The following is a 22,096-nucleotide window of genomic DNA, read 5'->3' on the forward strand; positions in this document are numbered from 1 at the left end:
ATTAAAAACAATTTTAAGTTAAATTAAAAATAATTTTTACGTAATAAATTAACTTTAAGTAGAAAAAATCATTCTAAATAACCATAAACTTATTGTTTTTTCATTTTTTAATAAATTTCATCTATTATTACAAATACATAATTTATTTACAAATAATTTATTTTCTAAAATAAATAATTTTCACTGTTCCGTTCTGAATGTTCATTTCCATAGGGCAAGTTCAATTTATTTGTCTGTAGCTTTTTCGCTCTCACTCGGCCTCGCAGTGTCTGCTACTCCGCGCCGTCTCGCTGGCCATCGTTTCACCGCCCTCTACGGTGGTGCTTCATCGAAGCTCAGGTCTCTCTTCTCTCTCTCTCTGCAGTTACATTTATAGAGATCGTGCAGTTTAAATTACCTTTATGTCTCTGCTTTTTCTTGCAATGCTTTTAACCTCGCTAGTAGCAACCACAATTTGGAACCTCCAAACCCTACTTAGAGCAATCGCAGATCCTTTGTTCAGTGTTGACTCACGCAGCTTCAGTAATTGCTCTAGTGCCATTCAATTATCCGGCTTCTCTTGATTAGACGTTTGCGTAATGTTGTCAAAAATTTGTATTCAATTTTTTTTTAAATAAAGAAGAGAGAAGAATTTTGATTGCAGCATTTAATTAACTATAATTTAATTATCAATTGTTAGGTTTAAGACTATTGTGTTTGTGTGTGTGTTTATTGGCTGTTAGGTTAACGCGCGAGTGTTTATTTGCGTAAATAAGCTACCGGATAGCGTTGGAAGCTTTGGTAACTGTGTTTTCTGAATATGTTTTCAAATAACAAAATTTATGACCATCTCTTAATGAAGGTACCAATATCAATATATAAGGAACTCGAGCAAAGCAACACCTAAATTATGTACTTTGAATTATTCAACTGGTTCTCTTAAGGATGCTTGTTTTGACGTTAAAAATGTTCAAATGTCCGTTCAACTCATTTAAACTAGACACGTACTTTTCTGTTGTGGACCCTGCAAATGCGTGTTTGGTTTATTGTTTTCCGCACATTCAAAGTCTGTTTAATGTAATAGCATGTGAGAGTATGGATTTGAGTCTTCCGTTTGAGTCTCAATGGATATCCAAACACAACTTAAGTGTGTTTGCTTTTAAGTTTACACACGTTCCAGGGCAATTGAACGTGACTGAGCAAAAAGAATGGATTCATGTTGAACATTGTTTTAAACGGAAATTCAAACCCATCTTTATGATCAGAGATGGCTATAACATCTTTGTGTAGGTTTCTGTCATAATGGGAATCTTTATACTTGTGCTCTTTTTCTGTTATTTCTTTTAACTATATCTTTAATAGCAGATCAGTTATACCTGCAACAAAAATGGAAAGCTAGCTTCAAACACATCTTTACAATCAGAGATGGCTATAATATCTTTGTGTAGGTTTCCATCCTAATGGGAATCTTTATACTTGAGCCTTTTTTCTATTATTTCTTTTGACTATATCTTTAATAGCTGGTCAGTTAAACCTGCAACCAAAATGGAAAGCTAGCTACAAACACATCTTTACAATCAAAGGTGGCTATAATATCTTTGTTTCGGTTTCTGTCCTAATGGGAATCTTTATACTTGAGTTCTTTTTCTATTATTTCTTTTAACTATATCTTTAATAGCGGGTTGGTTAGACCTGCAACCAAAAATGGAAAGCTAGTGTCTGTGGTTTGTATATGCTGAATTCCACCTCAATCATTGTTTGTTTGGACTATTCAGAGTCAATTACTTTACCTGGACTGGGCATTTAGCACAAGTCACTATTTCTAGTATCCAGGGGGTAAAAAACTAAAGACAAGAAGAATAAGATCAGGAGAAAGACTGATGACAAGTTCTAGAAAGGAAGAGACTTGGGAAAAGGATTACAGAATTTGAACCCTCCATTCACTTCCTAGATATTATATTACCGCTCACTTCAATGAAATCTCTCAGCTGAGAGTTCACTTAGCATTTTCCTTGGACGTTTGGATCACCTGACATGTGTCCCTTCTTTAAAACAAACTCTTGTTCTAATTGTTCGGTGATCTGGCTTTCACCCCTTTAGTTGTCCTTTTCTCAATCCAAGCTGGTCTCCAATTCAGCTCTTCTCATTATGGAGACCTTGTACATATTCGCAAGTGGGCTTAAGTCAACAATATGGTTAAAAGAGATTATACTATATGATATAAAAATAATTTAGATAATTTTTTGGATTCAAATATAAACTCAGATATCTAATTATCACATCCAACAAATTAAGTTGATAACAGTTTTAGAAGTAAAATTATGGAGTGTAGATACTATGTAAGTACAACATAATTGGGAGATTCTACAAAACTATGGATGGATTGCTTATCTATTTTTAACCCTATCTGTTGATGACCTGTGGCTCTTCCTATGATGAGAGTAGAATTCTATTGTTGTATCTTGTTTTGCATATTAAATGTTCTTAATAAGAAGTATTGCTCTGTAAAATTTGGATCTTCAATGTTAAATTTATGCAGTCTTTTTATATTGAGAAACTCACTGTGTCCAGTCCAATAGATTTCAGAGATAGTTTCTCTGTTGATTGACGCTATTTCTTGATATACTGAGGTGTAATTCCTGGTGTAATGTTCCTTTATAAAGTAAAAGAGTAAAGTACAACACATAATATGTCCTATACTTCCATCTAAATCTTCTCCATGTTTTTATTAATTTATTACATAAATTGATTTTTAATTTGCATCTTTTTCTTAATCTGAGAATTTTTAATGGAGTAAACACATGCTTGTCTCTGTCCATTGCAGGGACTTCATGAATAGTAACTTAGTCTATGTGAAGATTATAAGAGGAAGATGAGAAGACATTGTAGGCTTTGGTGGCCAAAGCAACTTTTATCAAATCAAGAATCATCCTCTAGTATTTTACTAGGGTGGTTTGTCACCTGCTCACCATCATCCCTTGACATTATTGTAGCCTTTACTTGCAATGAAGTCTTGCTTCCTAGTTCTAGTCCTGGCATTGAGGTATAAAACTGAATTTGAGTTCATAGTCCCTTTTCCTTGCTTGCAGTTTGGATTGAAGCAAATGAAATAACAATAGCAGCAATGAATTTATTGGTTATATGTTTGTTACAACTATTAGTTGCAGAAGTTTTGGGTTTCCTTTTTTGTGATATTAAATTTTTTTTGTTGTATTCAAATTCCTGCAAGACTTGTTAAGTTTAAATGGAAATGAACATTTTCCATTTTGCCTCTTAGAATATTCAGTAAGGTATTAGTATCTTGATTGAGTTTAACCTAAATATTAGGTCCATGTGTATAAAATTTATTTCAGGATATTGATACATTTGCAGAAAAAATATATGAAGTATAATGGGAAAAAATTGATTTGGATGGATATTTATTCACACTTGAATGGTGCATAACTACTTTGTTTGCGTTCGTTGTGAAAATCTTGGTTATATGACAGTACGACTGTGGTTGGAAAAATCCCACTGTTAATCTTTCAATGATTCTTTCATACAAGTTGTCTTAGGTGGTTTCTGGAATGGTCCATTCTAATGAGGATAATTGACATTATGAACTTACACTCTCTATTAGGGGATCATTCATGACACATGTGGGATCATGCCTTCATTTCTTGAAGATAAGTCCAAGTTCTCTGTACTTGGTCTGTGTGTTACTGACCCTACTACTAGTAATAGTTTGATGAATGAGATTGAAGATGACAAAAAGAAGTTCTCTGAGTATGGCAATGCTTTGGAAGAGGAAAGTACAGATAGAAAGAATAACTGTAGGAGTTGCCGTTGCTTCCAGTTAGATGGTTCATTGAGGAAAAGTAGCCAATATATTCTTGGAAATAGTAATCGGGTCCTGCTCATGTTTGATTCTCCTGAACAGAATGATGTAGGAATACAAAGGCTTCCAAAATTGCATCACATTCATTGGAATGGACTAATTGTGTCACAATATGATGTTCACGTATGTAAGTCATTATTTCTTACTTGCCTTTCTGCAAGTACTTGTGATTTCTCAGGACTTTTATCCATCTCTTGAACAGATATATATCATATTTAACCACTTGTAGGTTATAATTTATGAAACACCCTCTTATGGTGCTCATCATTTCTCCTTATGCCATTTGGGTTCAAATGAGCAAGCTAAAGCTTCCATTAAAAATCCTAAATGGGTCGATGAGCTTCATAAAAAGCAGCAATTCAATGAATTGGTAATGGAATTTACCTTATTCATATTTGTGTATACAGAGTTTTTTTCCTAGTTGCTAATCTGCCTTTTCAAAATTTCACCCCAGGATACTGTTATTCTTGCAATTAATTGCACAGCTGCTGCTAAAAGAATTTTTGAGACACACCTGGTCCCAAGAAGATCCTTGAGTCAGCTTCCCATATTTTCCATGTACACACTTTAACTATTGACGCACCATCTTTTGCTCAGTTGATCTTCAAGCTCTGATGATCTGTAGTGACTTTTCAGGCTTTTTGTGGTCATGGGGCATCTATTTTCCAAATTATTGGCTTCATTCTCCACCATGTTCTATATTGTTCTTCAGTTTTTTCAAACACATTTTAATTATGAATCAGAATCATGGATGTATGTGACATCAGCAAATGTATTCATGAAGACTGCTTGGACAAATATGCAATACCGTTGTTGTCAGATATTATATTGGCCAATCTTTCTTCAGCAGAAGGACCTCAGGTAATATGAAATTTTAGGTAAAATATGTTACTTTGTCTGATTTGTAGCAGGTTTCAAAATTTGGAGATGTAATTGATAAAGTCCATGTAATTTAGTTTCTTTTGAATGACAAGTTTTGGTGGGTCTGTAAAAGAAACCAAACCCAACTAAACTACATAAACCATATCAAACTGTGATTCAGTTCAGTTTCTTTACAGTACAAATAGGTGACCCAGGCTATAAGGCTCCCATCAAGTGGGGTTTAGGGAGGATAGAGTTATGTAGCCTTACCTCTGTAAGTGGGTACACCGTTTCCAGGATTTGAACCTCCTGACCACAAGGCTCACCCATTGTTTTTTTACTGTACAGTTTGCACACAATTTTGGAGGTTAGATAACTCAATCATATTGTATATACAGATGTGATGGGAGCATGGGATTGGAATAACTGAACATAGAACATACAATATTTTGGTTAGACTATAGAATTAAAAATTTAGAATTTATTGTATTTTTCAGGTTGAGTTTTTTTTTTTAAATTTATTTATTTTTATTTAAATATAATAAAATTGGGTTATTTGGGGTTTTTAGTAATTTAGGTTACATGGTCAATTGTTTATCAACTTGGGCTTACTTACTTTGGGATATCTGTATACTTGGAGACTTATTGACTTGAATTTGTGATTGAATTGAGTATCACTGTGCTGTTTCCTCCCTCCATGCCTATTCCTTCTTTTTTCTACTCTGATTTTCCCTTCCCATCCCTTAATATTTCAACATCAATATATTTACATACAGGATTTTATTTATATTACAATTACAAAGATACTAAGAGTTTTTAGCAATATGTAGCTTATTTACATTGGATGTTGCATTTATCTTTTGTTAAGATGTCTCACATTGATTAGGAATATGACCAGAATACTCCTTATAAGACTTGGGCAATCTTCCTCTTGTGAGTTAGTTTTTATGGCGGAGTACCCAGTCCATTAATGATATGATATTAGAGCTTCTAAGGCCAAGTAGTCTAGAGTTCGATCCTTTCCACCTCTGTTCTATTATAAGAACTGCAATTTCAGCTCAAGATTGTTGAACTTGTGTGTGTGTGACCATGCTTCATACCCAAAGGGCTCTTGTATGAGGGAATGTGTTGGAAATGTAATGTAAAACCATTCACGTGTCTTCACCTAACTGCTTAAGCTTTTGGATAGTTGGTTCATGACATGTTTATTGTTGTTTAAAATTATTCTCACCATTGGACAGTAGCTTTTTAGTGTATTAAAAATTTGCAGGTTATTCTTATAATCTTATTATCTGAGACACAACAAACTATGGTTTGAAACTGAAACCATCCTAGAACATTGTCTTGATTTATGTAATTCCTTGAGAACTCATTGTTTGGTTTTGTTTTTTAATTGAGTTGGGAAAAATGGTTTAGTCTGTACTCAAGTCTTAAGGCTAAAATGATGTATCAAACTGAACATGATCGGTAACACCCTGATTTTTAATGCAGTATAAGGTTTAGTCTGAATCAAATTTTCTTTGGTTGAAATAGAAAACATTATAGGCAGAATTGTGTTTATATCTTCATTTTTTTCTCATAGATTATATTATATTGCCCATTGCTCTTGGTGATATTTTCTGGTAAATGTAACTTAAATTTGTTTTCTAAAATTAAATTTTTACCTTTTCTTTTTGAGGCAATTATTTACGATTCTTAATCTTATGTAACTTTTGATATTGATTTTATGTTTTTTCCGTGTTTAACACCAATATTTTGTGTGCAAGGTCACAATCATGTGTTGAATATGTAGAGAAAGCTGCAATGCATAGGCATTCTATGTGGTCAACTTTGGTTGTTGATATTCTCTTAGGAAACTTGGTTGGCTGGGCATTATTATATCATGCAGAATCCATTTGCTCAGTTTTGAGCTTAATGCATGGCTTTTCCACATTTTTGCGCTCTGGGTGTGTGTGGTTAATGGGAAACCCTGCAGGCTTCAAATTAAATGCTGAGCTGGCTGGAGTACTTGGCATGGTTTCTTTGAATGCAGTCCAAATATGGTCAACACTCTGGATCTCCGTAGGTTTCATCTTCAATTATATTATTCAAGGGCTTTCTGTTTTAGGAATCCTTTTTGGATTCACTGTACCTGCTGCTCTGGTAATAGACATGATTGCACTGGCAACTTTGCACGTTTCAACTCTTCATTGGTTCATTTCACTTGTATATTCATCACAGATACAGGCATTAGCAGCCTTATGGCGGCTTTTCAGGTAGCAAATTCTGGTTTCATTTAGATGATTGCATGAGTAAGGAAGTGATTTGCATGAGAATTGAACATCTAATTTGGTATTTGTTTTATAAATGGAACTTTCATTGTAATTAGGTTTTGAAAATTCAATTAGTTATTCGCACACAAAATGAGGTCTTTGTCTGCAAGAAAATTGACAATTTTTTTTAACAATAACACAGATAGACTCACCAAATAGATGCTAGTGTGATGATCTCATCTGTCAAAATTTTCCTTTTTCTTGTGGTGAACTATACTTTTACATGTAGATAATCCTTCACACGTTAGCTATAATATCTCTGAAAACATTGGCAATGAGTTTAAGGAGTAAGAGCCAATTATAGTGAGCTGTCTAGAAGTTGAAGCTTTAGTAAATTTGACGATAACTTATGATATCATAAAAGTGGAGATCACAAGAGTCACTTGTATTTTCTGAAAGCCGTCATACTTGCTCCCCATCTTTGTGCTTCAGTATCCTTCAGAAGAATAATTGTTATAGATACCAGGGTTTTAAATAGCACGCTGTAGTGCCGCTACAGTGGTGTAATGGTGCGGAGTGGCCATTGTCTGCTACAGTGGTTGCGGAATGGAGCGGTTCAGCATAGTGGCCATAGCGGGCTGAATAGTGCCGGGCACTATAGTGGTGTTGTGTTGATGCTAAAAAAGTCCTAAGCAGAGACATTAGGGCTTTTTGGCGGTCTAATATTGGTATTTTAATCTCCAAAAAAATAAATCTATAATTTATAAAGAAGACTTGGATTTAGAAGATGATAATGATTGATGATTCCTATGTCTTTTTATTGTTAATTATGAATGTCATTTATTTTGAGTAATTTTCATCATCTTTTAGGATTTTTATGTGCATATATATAAACTGTAAAAAAAAAAATTCAGAATAGTGGCTATCCTGCTATTGCTATCTCCCTATAGCATTTTTGGGGCTGACTGCTGCATACGGCTTTCCAGGATTTAAAACATTGATAGATACACAAATATTTTGCATACATATGTGCTCTTCTTTCTTGTATATTTTCATGAAGTTGCTGGCTATTTTGGCAGGGGTCGGAAATGGAATCCTCTTCGGCAAAGGTTGGATAGCTTTGACTATACCGTGAAGCAACATATTGTTGGATCTCTTTTATTCACACCACTTTTACTTCTTTTACCAACTACTTCCGTTTTCTATATATTCTTTAGTATCGTGGACACAACCATTAACCTTGTCTGTCTACTGATTGAAGTCACTATTTCGGTAATTCATGCTACCCCTTATACCAAGATGTTTCTTTGGTTGGTGAGACCTGGAAGATTCCCTTCTGGAATATGGCTTGAAATCATTGGTTGTCAGATTAGTAGTACTGTTTCTCCAAGTACTGATTTTGCTGATGAAATGACCTCATCCAAGGAGTCATTACATGTAAAGGATTTCAATAGAGAAAAATCTAGTATTCTAGTTTCAGTTCTCCACAGCAACTACTTGAGCATAGGTGAGGCCTGAAGCTATTACTTGTGGGTTCAGACTGATGCTTCTATTCGGTTGTCGAAATATGTCTCCGTGGATTAATAGGAAAATTGAATATGTCATGTGTTCAATGTGTAGCTTTGCTTTGTGAAAAATGTGTAGACTTGCTCTATGTATGTCTGGGGCTTTTACACGAAGATATTGGATATATATTGTGAATTGTCTGTGATGTGTATTATAGTAAATCTAGCAATGATGATCTGTCTTTAGTTTTGTTGTGGTAAGTTCTTTTTGTCCTGTTAGCTTATCCTGATTAAAGCAACATAACATAGATCCAGACATTATAGAACATTTTTCAAGAAATGTTTATGGAAACTTGATTGAAATTTCTTTTGTGATATCAGACTTTTCCCCCATTCATGATTTTGATAGCTGTGACCTGGGAGCGGTTACAATTTGCATTATATGCCGCTGTTATATTTTTGCATGGACAAACATTATGTACTAACTTAAATGGATTAAATTTCAGGAAAAATTATATTGCCTCACTATAAAAATGTATTTTTGGGAGTTTCTGGGTCATCCATCTCCACAGTGGCTCACGGAATCCTCATTGGGCAAAGGTGTGATATCCTGGTGCTAAATGCTCTTATGGGTTTTATGATTTGATGACTTTCTCTGATTCTTTGTTCAGTATAACACTTTTTTCCATTTTGTTTGTTTATATTTTTGCTTTTTACTCTCTCCTTGACCAGAATGCCATATACGCGTGGCACCCTTCTACCTTCACCATTGCCATGGACGACCCTGCCTTACAAAGAGTATTGGCGCCTTTGCCATGATTCGCTTATTGCATGCTTCAGAAGATAACGGCTTTGGCTCAGGTTTTATTATTCATATTATTTGCTCGCGGATTCATTGACACAGTTTTCATCCAACATGCTCTTCTCTCGTGTTCGTGGTTTTTTCTCTTTTCAATGGGTAACATCGAGAATGCTTTACAATTGTTCTTCCGTAGTTCAGTGTTCTTTCTCTTATAAGCATGGTACAGCGGGCTTTTTTCTTTCCCGCTTTTCTCTTGCTGAGAATGATGAGTGCTCTATAAAAGTAACATTTATTACTAATCTGGTAAATATATTATTTAACTTATTCTTGGGCGCATATATGTTTCATTATTTGTTTTTATTATTGTGGGTTGGAAAATTGAAAATCAGTGTTATTACTGCTACTGTGAACTGGAGAAAAGTCGCTGGTCTGGATCCTGCATCCAAGTGATGTTTTGTTGTCCAAATTATTTTGGGACCGGTATATGCATAGGAACTAGGAAGAGATTTAGTTATTTCAAGAGTAAGCTTAATAATATATAACCTGATAACTTTATGGATTGAATTATGACAAACTAATTTTCTGAACTGATTAAAGTAGTTTGAATTGAGTTAAATTTGTGTAATTTGAATTAAATCACGATCAATATATTGGTTTTGGTTTTGGTTGGGTCATTAGGTATATAATATTAAAAGTAATTTTAATTTTTTTTAATATATATATATATATATATATATATATATATATATATATATATATATATATATATATATATATATATATATATATATATAGCTGTGTTATATATGCAGTTTTTTTCCCTTTCAAATTGTTATGTTGTACATGACTTTTCTTTTTTCAAGTTATTTTTTTTATTAAAATATGATCATATACATTTTGATATTTGTTGATATTTCACAAATCAATTTCGTATATTTCAAGAACTAATAGAATTTCACATTTTATGAATATCGTTATGAAGCTTTTGTTTTCAAACAATAAGCACTGAGCAACCAACGATCCTTGAATTTTTTCATATGAATGTGTTGAAGATGAAGATGGGATAAGTGATTCATAATTTTATTGAAAATTTTTTAAAATGTTGATGATTAGTTTTGATTTTATATGGAGTCCTATCTTGTTTCAATCTATTTTTTTTTAATAAAAAGTAAAAGTAAAAAATAAAAAATTCAGCAACCTATATAATTAACATTATAGATGTAACGAGCAATGAACTTATGTTAAGTTTCATTTGACAACATTGCCTATCAACAAATAAAAAATTGTGTGAACAATTCGTGAGCTATATCAATAAAGGAAATGAAGAAAAGTATCCTAGATAGGAAAAAGAAACAAATGTGTGATTGATTATTTAAACTCAAATGTATTGTGACTGTCACCAGTTTTCCTCATATAATAAAAATTTAAAATTTGTCTATGGATTAGGATGAATTTTCAACATTTAAATTCATTACCCAACACGAAGAAAAATACATAGGATTAGGTCGATCTAAAATCGCGAATGGAAGTATTTGGGTTGAATTTGATAGGTTTGGTTCATGCATAAACAGTAAACGTCCTGTGACTGTTGTTGCAACTGTTTGTCTGATCGTGATAAAATTATTGGATGTACAACATGTGAGGCTATCCGCAAAATTCGACATGTGTGAACCACATTGCTCGATTCTTGAAGGATGGTGGGTCGGTGCCATCAGTATATCACTGATAGTTTCTTTTCAATCAATTCATATCTGTTTATCTCTTCAGCGATATCTATTGTTCTGTGTTGTTTCTCATTGTAAACAGGTGCAGTCACTATCTCCCTCAAACAACAATGTGACTAAACAAAGCATGCATTGTGCGCAATGTGTCAATGACTACAGTGTAATTTTGTTTTTGTTTTGTTTTAAAAAAAAAAAGCGTATAGACACAGTTTATGTATCAAAGTTGAAAATTAAAGACTAATATATTATTTGATTAACGTAGTTAAATTTGTTAGTTTATGGGACGTGTAGCATTTTCAATGTAAACACGTAATATTGGAGGATTAATTTAGGTTACGTTCTCTACTTCTGATTGCATTATTTTTAAGCAATAATAATAATCTCGTGATCTTAGCAATGGAATGCTTTTAGGTTTTGACAAGTCTGACACATTTTGATGCGGTTCAGTGGGATGATTGATAAGAGGCAGAAATTGTGGGTTTGAGTCAAAACCTCTTAAATTGTGCTGAATAGGGACAAATGTTACTTCACGAGAGCAATCCAACAGAAATAAACTGAATACCTAACCCTCGCTCATTCTCTCACTGGTTGAGATGGACGGTTAACTTTTCCCATATTTTTCTATGCATAAAAAAAGGCACTCCATTCTAAAACAGAATAAAGGAAAGGTGAATATGGCAGCAAACGGAATGGGATAATTCATAAAACAATCAAATTCACCAATATGTTAATTCACCTAATTCAGTTGAGAAGCCCTACACAGTCCATGCCATACTAAGAATAAAGTATCTACCTAAAACAAAAAAAATGTTTGATTTTCACATGGTTTGTTTGATGTGTGATTCCCACCCTTGAAAGTTGAAAGGGATTGCTGTAAAATGTGAAGGTCGCTTTTCATATAAATAGCTAAAGTAATGGGGACTAGATCTATTTTAGTAGAAAAATTATGTTTAATTTTTATCATGTGAAAATTTGCTAGTTCAACAACAATCATCATAATATTATAAATGAGAATAGTCTTTAACCTAATAAATTAGAAAATACACGACTAAAAATAAGTTAATAAGCTTCATATTCATATTATAAAAAGTGAGTACAATTCTAAATGTTTATATGATAATGTCATTGAGTAATTTATGAGTATCTCTTTAAACGGTGTTTTTCTGTAGTCTTGATGCTATCCTAATTCCAATAAGCAGAGGTCACCTAAGCATTTATACATATATATAAAAAAAGAACACTAATAATGGTGTTACACTACAAGATTAAAGGGTAAAAAGTAGAAATGAGTAAGTGCAAAAATTAGTTCACGGGAATCTAATGGTATTGATTACTGAAAAGGATTCTGATATATAGTGCAGGTCTATATAAAAGACAAGGGAGGGAGGGTGTTTCCTAGTTCTTCTTGTGTCACGGTCTGAGTTAGTTAGTCTGAGCCCTGAGGCCTAAGGGTGTATCGGGAAGTCACATGGGAATGCACATGTTAGATGGCAACCTTTCCTTTTCACACTAACAACAATTCACATGAAACAAAACAACTCCATCAGCCCCTAGTTTTAACTTGTAGTAACACTCAGCAATCATGTGCCATTTTTTTGTCTTTTAATTCCCTTGTCATAACCATTGCTTTGTCTTCACTCTTTTTTTTTTTTTGAGAGGAGAGACTAATCTTTGAGTTTATGATCCATTTAATTGTTTTAACCTCTCTTAATTAATATTTCTTCTATACATACAAGCTTTATAGTGCTCGACTTCACTTTGTATTTATTAGAGTCACCAGCATTATAAAGGTAGTCCGTTGATGTCTTTCCCCTTTTCCTCATTTGTCACGAGTTCATCCCCATTTTCGGCTAACATTTCATAACAATTATTCAACTTAGAAATGACGAGAAGAAAAAAGATTTTTAAATACACAAGAGATATCTACACCCATATAAAGTTAAGAAAAGAATATATAAATGATTGATATGATTGATAATATGTATAACATGTAAAAAGAGATATATAAAGAAATTAAGAGTGGTAATGAGGTGTTTTGCTTACATATATACTTTATTTCATTATTTACTATGTAATAACTGATTTTTTGTGGCTGTATCCAAATATAATTAATTATCTTAAAATTACTTTTTAATAAACTTATTTAAATACATTGATTCCAATTATAATGAATTATAAATATAATTAATTATTAAAATAATCCAATTTTTGCATGTGTTCTGATCATTCCCTTAATGTAATAGATTTGCTAGCTTTTTCAAGTTTCAACTCTATGATGTTGCCTAGTGGTACATTCATTTGAGAAGTTAAATGGGCTTGATAATCCACATTAAGAAGCTTGAAATCATAACATAACACCTATATGGCCACTGATAAATAATTCTTATAGCAAATGGAGTGGAAAGCATAGGGAAGGATGTGTTTGTAATTGTCTTTTTGGCAAAACCAAGGTTGGACTGTTTCTATCTAAAACAATAGCTAGTGCCACATTTCATCTATAAAATGGGCTGAAATCTCATCTGCCACTAGTTAGTTGTTGAAGACCACACTTGAGATAACTTCTCTCAACTTCTGCTTTTCTTAGCTTCTTTGTGCGAGCTCCATTTTGAGCAATGGCTAGAAAATTAAGCATCATTATACTCTGCCTTGTTCAAATGCTGCTTCTTCTCGTTGAAAACCATGTAAGCCAAAACAAATCATACGCTTCTCTTTCTCATTTTCTGATACCTTTAAGCTCAGTTTAGTATTCGTACTCTCTTACACCTAATTAAGCTCTGCATTGTTGCTTCCACTGGAAATTCATTCTCTTATATATATACTTTTTGTCACAAGAGATCCCTTCATATCATCATGGTTTCAAGTTGAAGTTAGTGTGATTATTCTGATAACCGTATTATTTTCGTAAAGTATTCATTTTTTTTTATTTTATCAATGATTGATTTTTCCAGGAGAACCTAAATGATGATCAATTTTAGTAGAGTTTTTTCATCCAAACATATATATATTTTTTCCATTTACAAGATTTGAATTGAGACATTGTTTAAAAGAGTTGATAAATGACTTGTTTCCAATGCCATTTTTTAGTATATATAGTTAAACAATTTTGTTGTTGTTGTTGTTGGTGTAACCGTTGTATTTAACACTATAGAGAATGTTCATTATGTTTATGTAACATTGATAATTATGCTTTCAGGCTGAGATTGTTGTGTCCACCGTTGAGGCTCCAGCTCCGCAGCCTAGCAAAAACGCCACTCATTTTCCCAGTGTGAGTTTTTTTTTTTTTTTTGGTACAACGTGAGAATTTCTGAGAATTCTGTTTTTCGTTACGGCAATATATATATCATACTTTGCAATTTGATTTGTTCTTAGATGTCGACTTTGTAAGTTTTTAGAAATTGGGAGATATTAAACATGCTTTCTTTTGACTGGATCAAACATGATAAACATTATCAAATAAAGTAGGAAAAAAAGTATTTAGTGTCCTTAAATTTTATCATTTTTATAAATAAACACCATAAATTTTAAGTTTATTCTAATTGATGTTTAAACTTTGTCTTGTTAGTAAATAGATACTATAAATTTTATTTTTATTATAATTTACCCTTAAACTTTACCATTTCTACAAATAAATATCTTGATTGCAATTTTATCTTTATTAATTTTTTTAAGTCTATTATATTACATTGAGATTAAATTACTAAGATAAAAAAATATTAATCATTTATTTATTTTAAGTTACACTTATTTATTAATTTTTTTTGTACATATATATTAATTTTATTTTCATATATATTAAAATATAATATAATTTAGAAGAAGAAAAAAATCAAATAAAGGCTTTTTTTATAATTATTTTTATCATTTTTAAAAAAATTTCTAAACACGTATTTTTATTTTGTTTTGAAAAATAAATAATTTTAACATAAAAAAATATTAATGAATGATTGATATTTTAAGATAAATAATTTAACTCTAAATTAATAATATAAAAATCTTGTAAAAATAATAAATTATTAAATACTAAAATCAATTAGAATGAAATTAAAGTTGAAGGTATTTATTTATAAAAAGAGTAAAACTTAAGGATTAATTGAAATAAAATTAAAGTTTATAATACCTATTTATAAATCAGGTAAAGATTAAGGGTTGATTATGGTAAAATAAAAGTTTATGATATCTATTTATAAATAATAAAAAAATTAGAATGGTTGATTACTCTTTTCTCAATTGAGTACTATTATGTTGTTAAATTATCGATAATTAAAAATGGAAACGTACATGAATCCGTTATTGTTGAATTATTATATAGTTAAGATGTTTGTTTTCCAAATTGACGATGATTGAAGTTTTCTAAATGTTCTGGAGGAAAACAGACTTCTTTATGACATACAATCTGGGACATTGTCCCTTATTTATAAACCTAATTAATTTTTTTTTTTTATATTTGTGTTTACGGTGAAAACACGTTTAAGGGTTCTTTTTACTCGAACTAGCACGTAAATGGTTTCAATTTAGGATTTTTGATTTAAGAACAGGAAAAGGAGTGAACAACTTTAGTAATTACTTGTTTCCAAAGATTCTTCCATAATTAACAAGCAATAATTTTCATACATATAAATACTAAGATGAACAGAATGAATAATTAAGATACTTGCAATACAAATCATGGTTCAACTTGCATCATGTTCCAGAGTTACAATATCAAAGTAATATAACTACGTGATTAAAAGAAATAACTAAGAGAACTATGCTAATTCTACTCCTAAAAAGCAAAAGAAAAGTGGCCGAGAGTCAGTCATACCCAAAAACGATCTTGTGCACGAAAGCCATATGTGTGTGTAGGCAGAGAGTGCTTCAGAAGTTAATTCAAGTATGAGTTTTTCCGACCTTCGTAAAGGTCCGTACTCCTTGTATTTATAGACCAATCAAGAGTGGTTACTTTTGTGCATGTACGCCTCTAACTCATAACTGCTATCCATTATGCTTGTTACGTGGTCATGAATTGTAACTTCCTTTAACCGCTCTTCCCACGTGTCTTTTGTTTCTTCGATTGAATTTTTGGTAACCGCTCTGGCTTAATTACCTACTGGTTCTGGGAGAGTTTCAACACTTCAATTATTCTCGAGTAATCCTTCTTTCTTATTCGACTCTATCTCGAGCACACCCACGTGGGGTTTGTCAGGTTCTCCGCATGTGTTAACTTGACCTTTATTTTTCGGGCAGCGCTATCAATCCAACGTTTCGAGTCCCATAATGTCGAGTGGATCCAACAATTTGTAATTTAAGTCTCTCATCAAATTAAAAATCACTGTCTTCTAGAACACATGCACTAATTTTCATTATAATTATACCTTTAAATTTTAAAACTTCAATTCTAAAATAGATGAATAAAGAATAGTCAATTTCGTGAATGGAAAAAATGTGATTAAAAAGAAATTTTTCTTTGAAAACACCCTACCAGATTTTTCAATAAAAAATAATTATAAACGAAATTGTTAAATATTTTATACTAATAATATGATTATAAAGAAAATGACTGCACATTTGAATATTATATGTGTGAGCCATGTTGAATGTTATTCCAACAAGTTTGTGAACTTGTTTTTATGCTAAATTGAGGTTTGTTTTCCTGTGTTTCAGCGTGGCATCACCGAAGGCAGTCTTCAACCACAAGGTAATAATAATAGAGGACATGCTATCTGTTCAAAATAGCTTTCATCACAATTTACAACTAAAGAACTAATATAAGCAAAAAAAAGGTTTATATTTTAAATCCTTACAAATCGAACCATATAAAGATGCTGAAACTCAAGTGATAAATTGTTAGTGAAATCAGCCTTAATTGGTTATGCTAGTTAATTCACTAGTTGTCATTTATAACATTATTCTTAAGTAAATGAAATTAATATTGGTACATGTTGGTGAATGCATAAAATTAATTGTAGAATGCGGGCCACGTTGCACAACTAGATGTTCAAAGACACAGTACAAGAAACCGTGCTTGTTCTTCTGCAAAAAGTGTTGTGCCAAGTGCTTATGTGTGCCTCCTGGTACTTATGGTAACAAGCAAGTTTGCCCTTGCTACAACAATTGGAAGACCAAAAGGGGAGGACCCAAGTGCCCCTGAAAACTTCTAACTTTACCTATTAAGTCTTTTTTTTTTTTTTGTACAACAACAATAACATAAGATTTTAAGTTATGATATCATGTAAACTACCTAAATCTCTTATCATGTCTTATCATTAAGCCGATCTTGATGGAATCTGTTAAGGGTTTGTTTGATAATGTTTTTTAGAAGAACTTCTACAAAGAAAAAATAGAAAAAAAAATTAAAATAAATTTTGTCTCTATTATAAGTATGTTAGGATTACCGTATTTGAGGTATTGTTTATTTTAATATTTATTCGTATTTGAGATAAGAAGGGAAGAATATTTATAAATTATCATTGGTCTCGACTCCTAAGTAAAGTGGCCTGAGTCCATCTTCTAACGTTAATGTTCCGATTGTAAGTTTATTGACATCGTTAGAGTCATAATATCCAAAACATTGTCCACTTAGACATTCGTTGAATTGTCACAATTTTGTTCTTAAAAACGTTGTTAGTGAGTTAAGGGATAAAAATGTTTATAAAATATCATTGACCTTAATTCTTAAGGGATGTAGAACTTTTAGATATATCGGAGTAATTTTATTTTTTTTACAAATTAAAAGAAACTTATGCATAAGTTAAAAATGAAATTTTGGAGAAGTTAATAAGAAAAAGTTTGTGCAAATTAGTTTGTACATGAGTCAATCTTAATTTATAGAAAAAATAATTTTATTTTTCTTTTCAATTTTTCTCTGATATAAGTATTTCTCGAAAAATTTATTCAAATAAATCCCTTTAAGTCTCCTATGCCTTTGACCACTTCATGTATGTATTTTACGTACGAGATTACCTTAATTTAATCATGTTTGCCTCTGTGTGCTTTCATATTCTGCCTTAGCGAAAAAGACAGAACACTTCTCGCATTGAACTTGTAGTCAAATTCCTTCCTAGAAAAAGGTATGCTAAGCACAAGGAAGACACACAATGCAAATAGTGTCTTCTGGTTATGAAAATTTAAATATTACTATGTTATATGTTAGCATTGGTATATGCTAAGAAACTTTTTATGTGAAAGGCTTCCTTTAAAAGACTATTGGTTAGAGAATATCGTTAGTCACGTAAAAACAAAGTACTAATCATAATAATTGTTAAAAAAGTATATATATATATATATATATATATATATATATATATATATATATATATTATGTGATACATAATATATGTTGTTGAATATCATTCATATTAATCAATACTAAAATTGTGGGTAGGTATACGATAAATATATTTATATTTACATATATTTTATCTATAGTGATATATATTTTATGTCATTATATATAATATTTCTTGTACTAATATTATAATAGTCCATCAACCTGAAATTATTATGATTTTGACATGTATAAGTTATAAGTTTTGATGCTATAAAACGTTATTTGTAAGATAAAAATTAGAAACATTTTTTAGAATTTCTCTACTAAAAATAAAAAATATTTTTCATAGAAGAGCTTTCAAAAATATTTCTAAACTTATATTCAAACAAATTCTAAGTTTATATAGCAAAATTATAATGTATCTATTACCCTTCTTTTCTATCATTGAATTTTCATAAGAGAGAAGAGATATTATTCCATATCAAAATATATGTACTGATATCAATAAAATTGATAAATAATAACTGAAGAGTTTAAGAGGTGAGAAAAAAAAATGTATTTCTCAATTTCTCTTTTTATTATCCAACAACAAGAAAAACATAATCTCATAATTTTTAATAGAGATAAAAGATGAAAAATAAAACTAATACTTTATAAAAACTGTAAAGTGTTTTATAAAAGTATCACTATTTTCTTTAAATTGTATCTTATAATAAATATCAAACATCAAAGAGAGTGTTATATAAAATAGAACTTTATGAAAAAAATACAAAATTATGCACAATACTCGTTAATAATTTCTATTTCCTCCTGTTAAGACCTCTTGAAAGCTCACTCGCTCGGAAGTTACATCCATCTGCTCGAAGGAAAGACAGAAATTGGTACCTACCAAGAGGGTATTATTAGAAGCCCTAGGTATATGAACTCGAGAATTAGCCGAAAGACGTAAGAGGGGGAAGGTCCTTCGAGCAGTTACCTTTTATCGGAGCAGTTAAGCAGTTACACAAGGCAGTTACGAAAGTTTGAATCAAAGAGATAAAAAAAACACGTGGGATGTACGGTTACGGAAGTTATAACCCACGTAACAAGCTTAGTGGATAGCGGTTATGCTCTGATAATGCACATGCATATATTAACCGCCCTCGATTGGCCCTATAAATATGAGGAAGGTATTGATTTACGGGGGTCGGAAAACTCATACTTGAACTCTCAAACACTCACCGCCTGCGCATATGACTTTCGTGCAAGGAATTATTTCTGGGTATGACCACTTCTCGGCCACTTTTATTTTCTGCTTTTAAGATTAGGATTAGTGTAGTCTTCTTCTCTTTTCCTAGTTATAGATTGGTTAAACTTTAACATTGTAATCGTAAACGTGATCATTATGCAAATTGAACGATGATTTGTATTGCCAATGTATGTTTTAGTTATACTGTTCGTTTAAGTATTTACATACATGCAAATTATTGTTTAATTATAGTTCATGAAGATTTGGAAACCAACTTTTGGTGATCTTTGTCGTCTACTCCTATTCTTAACAACGCCAACGCTTTGAAATACCTAAATTGAAACACTGTTGTGCTAGTTCGACTAAAAAGAATCCGTAAAACTAATTTCACCATAAACACCTCCAAAATCCAACAACTAATTCTGCCTTACGCATCTATGATCCATCTCTTGCAACTATGTAAATCATAGAACTCTATTTGTGATTTTCGACACTTTCAGTCTACACCAGAATACGATAATTTGTTTTTGAAGTAGCCAAAAGAGGAAAAAATAAACACTTTAGTTAAGAGAATTCTGAAAACTACACGTTTAAAATAAGGAATTTTTTATGCTTAAAAAAAAAGGAGTTTTATTTACCTGTGTCGAAGGTAGGGATGGCAATGGGGCCCCATGGGAGCGGGTAATAATAAACCCGTCCCTGCCCCGCTAGATAAAAATTGGCCCCATACCCACTCCATATCCGCGCGGTTATCCATTAAGCGAGTATCCATGAATTTCTTGAATACCTACGGATATCCATGGATATTTATAAATTTTTAAAAAAATTAAAAAAATTATATTACAAATAATTTTGTTTATATTTAATGTCATTGAAATATTTAAAAAAATTCAATGTTAATTTTGAACTTGTATTTAACGTTAATTTTATTAAAATAATAATAAAAATGCAAGATAATCAATAACTTAAAATACATCAATCTCATAAGTAAGTGAAAGTCTCATGTTACATAGCTACAATTATTCAATCTCATAATTCCAAATGAAAGTAAACAACTAAAAATACATAAATCTTATTGGCCCAATCAAAGATAGAAAATTAATCAAATTACATCCAACATAATTCTATAACATGCTTAACACATGTTGGTAACTTCATCAACCTCACTTTTGTAAGAAAATAAGACGAGAGAGTGTAGTTTTAGGGTTATGTGGTACAAGGATAATTAGGATATTTAAGAAATATTATTCAACGGGTATTCACGGGTATGGATATCATCATACCCGCCCCCGCCCCGTTTATAAATGGGTAAAAAATTATCCGTCCCCATTATTCGCGGGTACCCAATTAGCTTATCCATTTATTATCCGTAGTGGGTTTTACCCGCAAATACTCGCGGGTGCGGGTATTTTTGCCATCTCTAGTCGAAGGGTACATTTTTTTTTCAGTAATACTACATATACAAAAAAAAAATTATTATACAACGTCACTTTTATCTCTCTATCACTAATAATATATATTTCTTTCTATAATAAAAAAAATATAGATATAAAGTTGATGTTATACAATTTTTATTGTAGATATAACATTACTTCTTTGTTTTTGTGCAATAAGGTACCGGTGGAGGTTAAGAAATCTTATAAACTTATCACATAAAAATCATTTAATATTTTCATTTTAAAAAATATTTAACACTTATAAAATAAAATAAAAAAAATTTAACGTAGTATGATAAATATGTTTTAATTATAGGGTTTAGTCTCTCAAACGCAAAAAAGAGTCGCTACTGTCATTTTAAAGCTGAGGTTGATATCACATGCTAACTGCGTTTATAATAAATATTTTTCTTATACAATTTAATATGCAATAAAAAAACAGAATATAAATGTACAATTTTTAACACACAATCAATCGTAGTTATTACCTGTTTGAATATTGTAGCAGAAATGGTAGGTGAGGTCCCAGAACCTGCGTCATTAGAACGCAAACTGTCTTGACCAGTTAATTTATGCATGATAAGTAGACAGACACCATGGAAATTGGAAAGGTAGGTGCACCTTTCCATAACTTTGTTTTGTTAGGTGCCACTCTACTGCTTAGTGTTGCTAATTGCCAACAACCCATGCATGATCATGTCATTAAACACATGCAAGATCTTTTAGCATAACTCATGGTCCTCGTTCATTCATTTTATGTTTTTTTTTTTACTTTTTGTTTCAGGATCAAACCATGCTTGAATCACACACTTTCGACATTTTATTACTTTGGACCGACTTTGTCGATTAAGATGATTATTAACCACAATATTCCTTTTCCTACTTTAGAAATAATAATCAATTACTACTCTTACACGCCCTACACACTCAAGATAATTGTTTTCTCTAAGCATTAATACATATATAATAATTAGGTATTATATACAATTGGTCGCTAAACATTATAAAATTAATGTAATACTTTGAGTTTAATTTTAATATATACTAATTTTTTTTACACAATATCACTTTATTAGAAATCATCTTTGTCACCTTGTATATATAAAATAAATAGAATAGATTATGTGAGAAATGAAATATTTATTTTATATAAACTCATAATTTTCAATAAAATTTGACAATAAAA

At 31.3% G+C, this 22,096-nt stretch overlaps 2 protein-coding genes across 3 annotated transcripts; both read left to right on the plus strand.

Moving 5' to 3' along the window:
• The first annotated feature begins 181 nt into the window (after nt 1-181).
• On the plus strand, nt 182-9,612 carry LOC109814452 (N-acetylglucosaminyl transferase component family protein / Gpi1 family protein). Of its 2 annotated transcripts, none has more exons than XM_020378883.3 (10): nt 182-339; nt 2,804-3,022; nt 3,599-3,979; nt 4,086-4,226; nt 4,311-4,414; nt 4,493-4,717; nt 6,484-6,972; nt 8,049-8,476; nt 8,981-9,074; nt 9,207-9,612. In XM_020378883.3, the coding sequence occupies exons 2-10, from the start codon at nt 2,852-2,854 to the stop codon at nt 9,319-9,321; spliced, it is 2,148 nt and encodes a 715-aa protein (XP_020234472.1). In that variant the 5' UTR covers nt 182-339; nt 2,804-2,851; the 3' UTR covers nt 9,322-9,612. The 2 variants fall into 2 exon arrangements, with proteins under 2 accessions (XP_020234472.1, XP_082933376.1); XM_083077250.1 differs by lacking the exon at nt 182-339 and adding an exon at nt 1,366-1,423.
• Nucleotides 9,613-13,367: 3,755 nt separating this feature from the next.
• LOC109814460 (gibberellin-regulated protein 13) lies at nt 13,368-17,262 on the plus strand. Its single transcript, XM_020378894.3, has 4 exons — nt 13,368-13,681; nt 14,194-14,265; nt 16,641-16,674; nt 16,946-17,262. Exons 1-4 carry the CDS (start codon nt 13,613-13,615, stop codon nt 17,125-17,127), a joined length of 357 nt encoding a protein of 118 aa, XP_020234483.1. The 5' UTR covers nt 13,368-13,612; the 3' UTR covers nt 17,128-17,262.
• The last annotated feature ends 4,834 nt before the right edge of the window (nt 17,263-22,096 follow it).

The sequence above is a fragment of the Cajanus cajan genome, chromosome 6, assembly GCF_000230855.2.
Source record: "Cajanus cajan strain Asha chromosome 6, NIPB_CcT2T_4, whole genome shotgun sequence".
Taxonomy (NCBI): domain Eukaryota; kingdom Viridiplantae; phylum Streptophyta; class Magnoliopsida; order Fabales; family Fabaceae; genus Cajanus; species Cajanus cajan.

Excerpts from the sequence above, each read along its gene's own strand:
- LOC109814452 (XM_020378883.3), top strand. The coding sequence starts at position 2,852 with ATGAGAAGACATTGTAGGCTTTGGTGGCCAAAGCAACTTTTATCAAAT. Across the intron at positions 4,718-6,483 it reads CTTCAGCAGAAGGACCTCAG|GTCACAATCATGTGTTGAAT; the intron begins GTAATATGAAAT and ends TTTGTGTGCAAG. Across the intron at positions 8,477-8,980 it reads CAGCAACTACTTGAGCATAG|GAAAAATTATATTGCCTCAC; the intron begins GTGAGGCCTGAA and ends ATTAAATTTCAG.
- LOC109814460 (XM_020378894.3), top strand. The coding sequence starts at position 13,613 with ATGGCTAGAAAATTAAGCATCATTATACTCTGCCTTGTTCAAATGCTG. Across the intron at positions 13,682-14,193 it reads TTCTTCTCGTTGAAAACCAT|GCTGAGATTGTTGTGTCCAC; the intron begins GTAAGCCAAAAC and ends TTATGCTTTCAG. Across the intron at positions 14,266-16,640 it reads ACGCCACTCATTTTCCCAGT|CGTGGCATCACCGAAGGCAG; the intron begins GTGAGTTTTTTT and ends CCTGTGTTTCAG.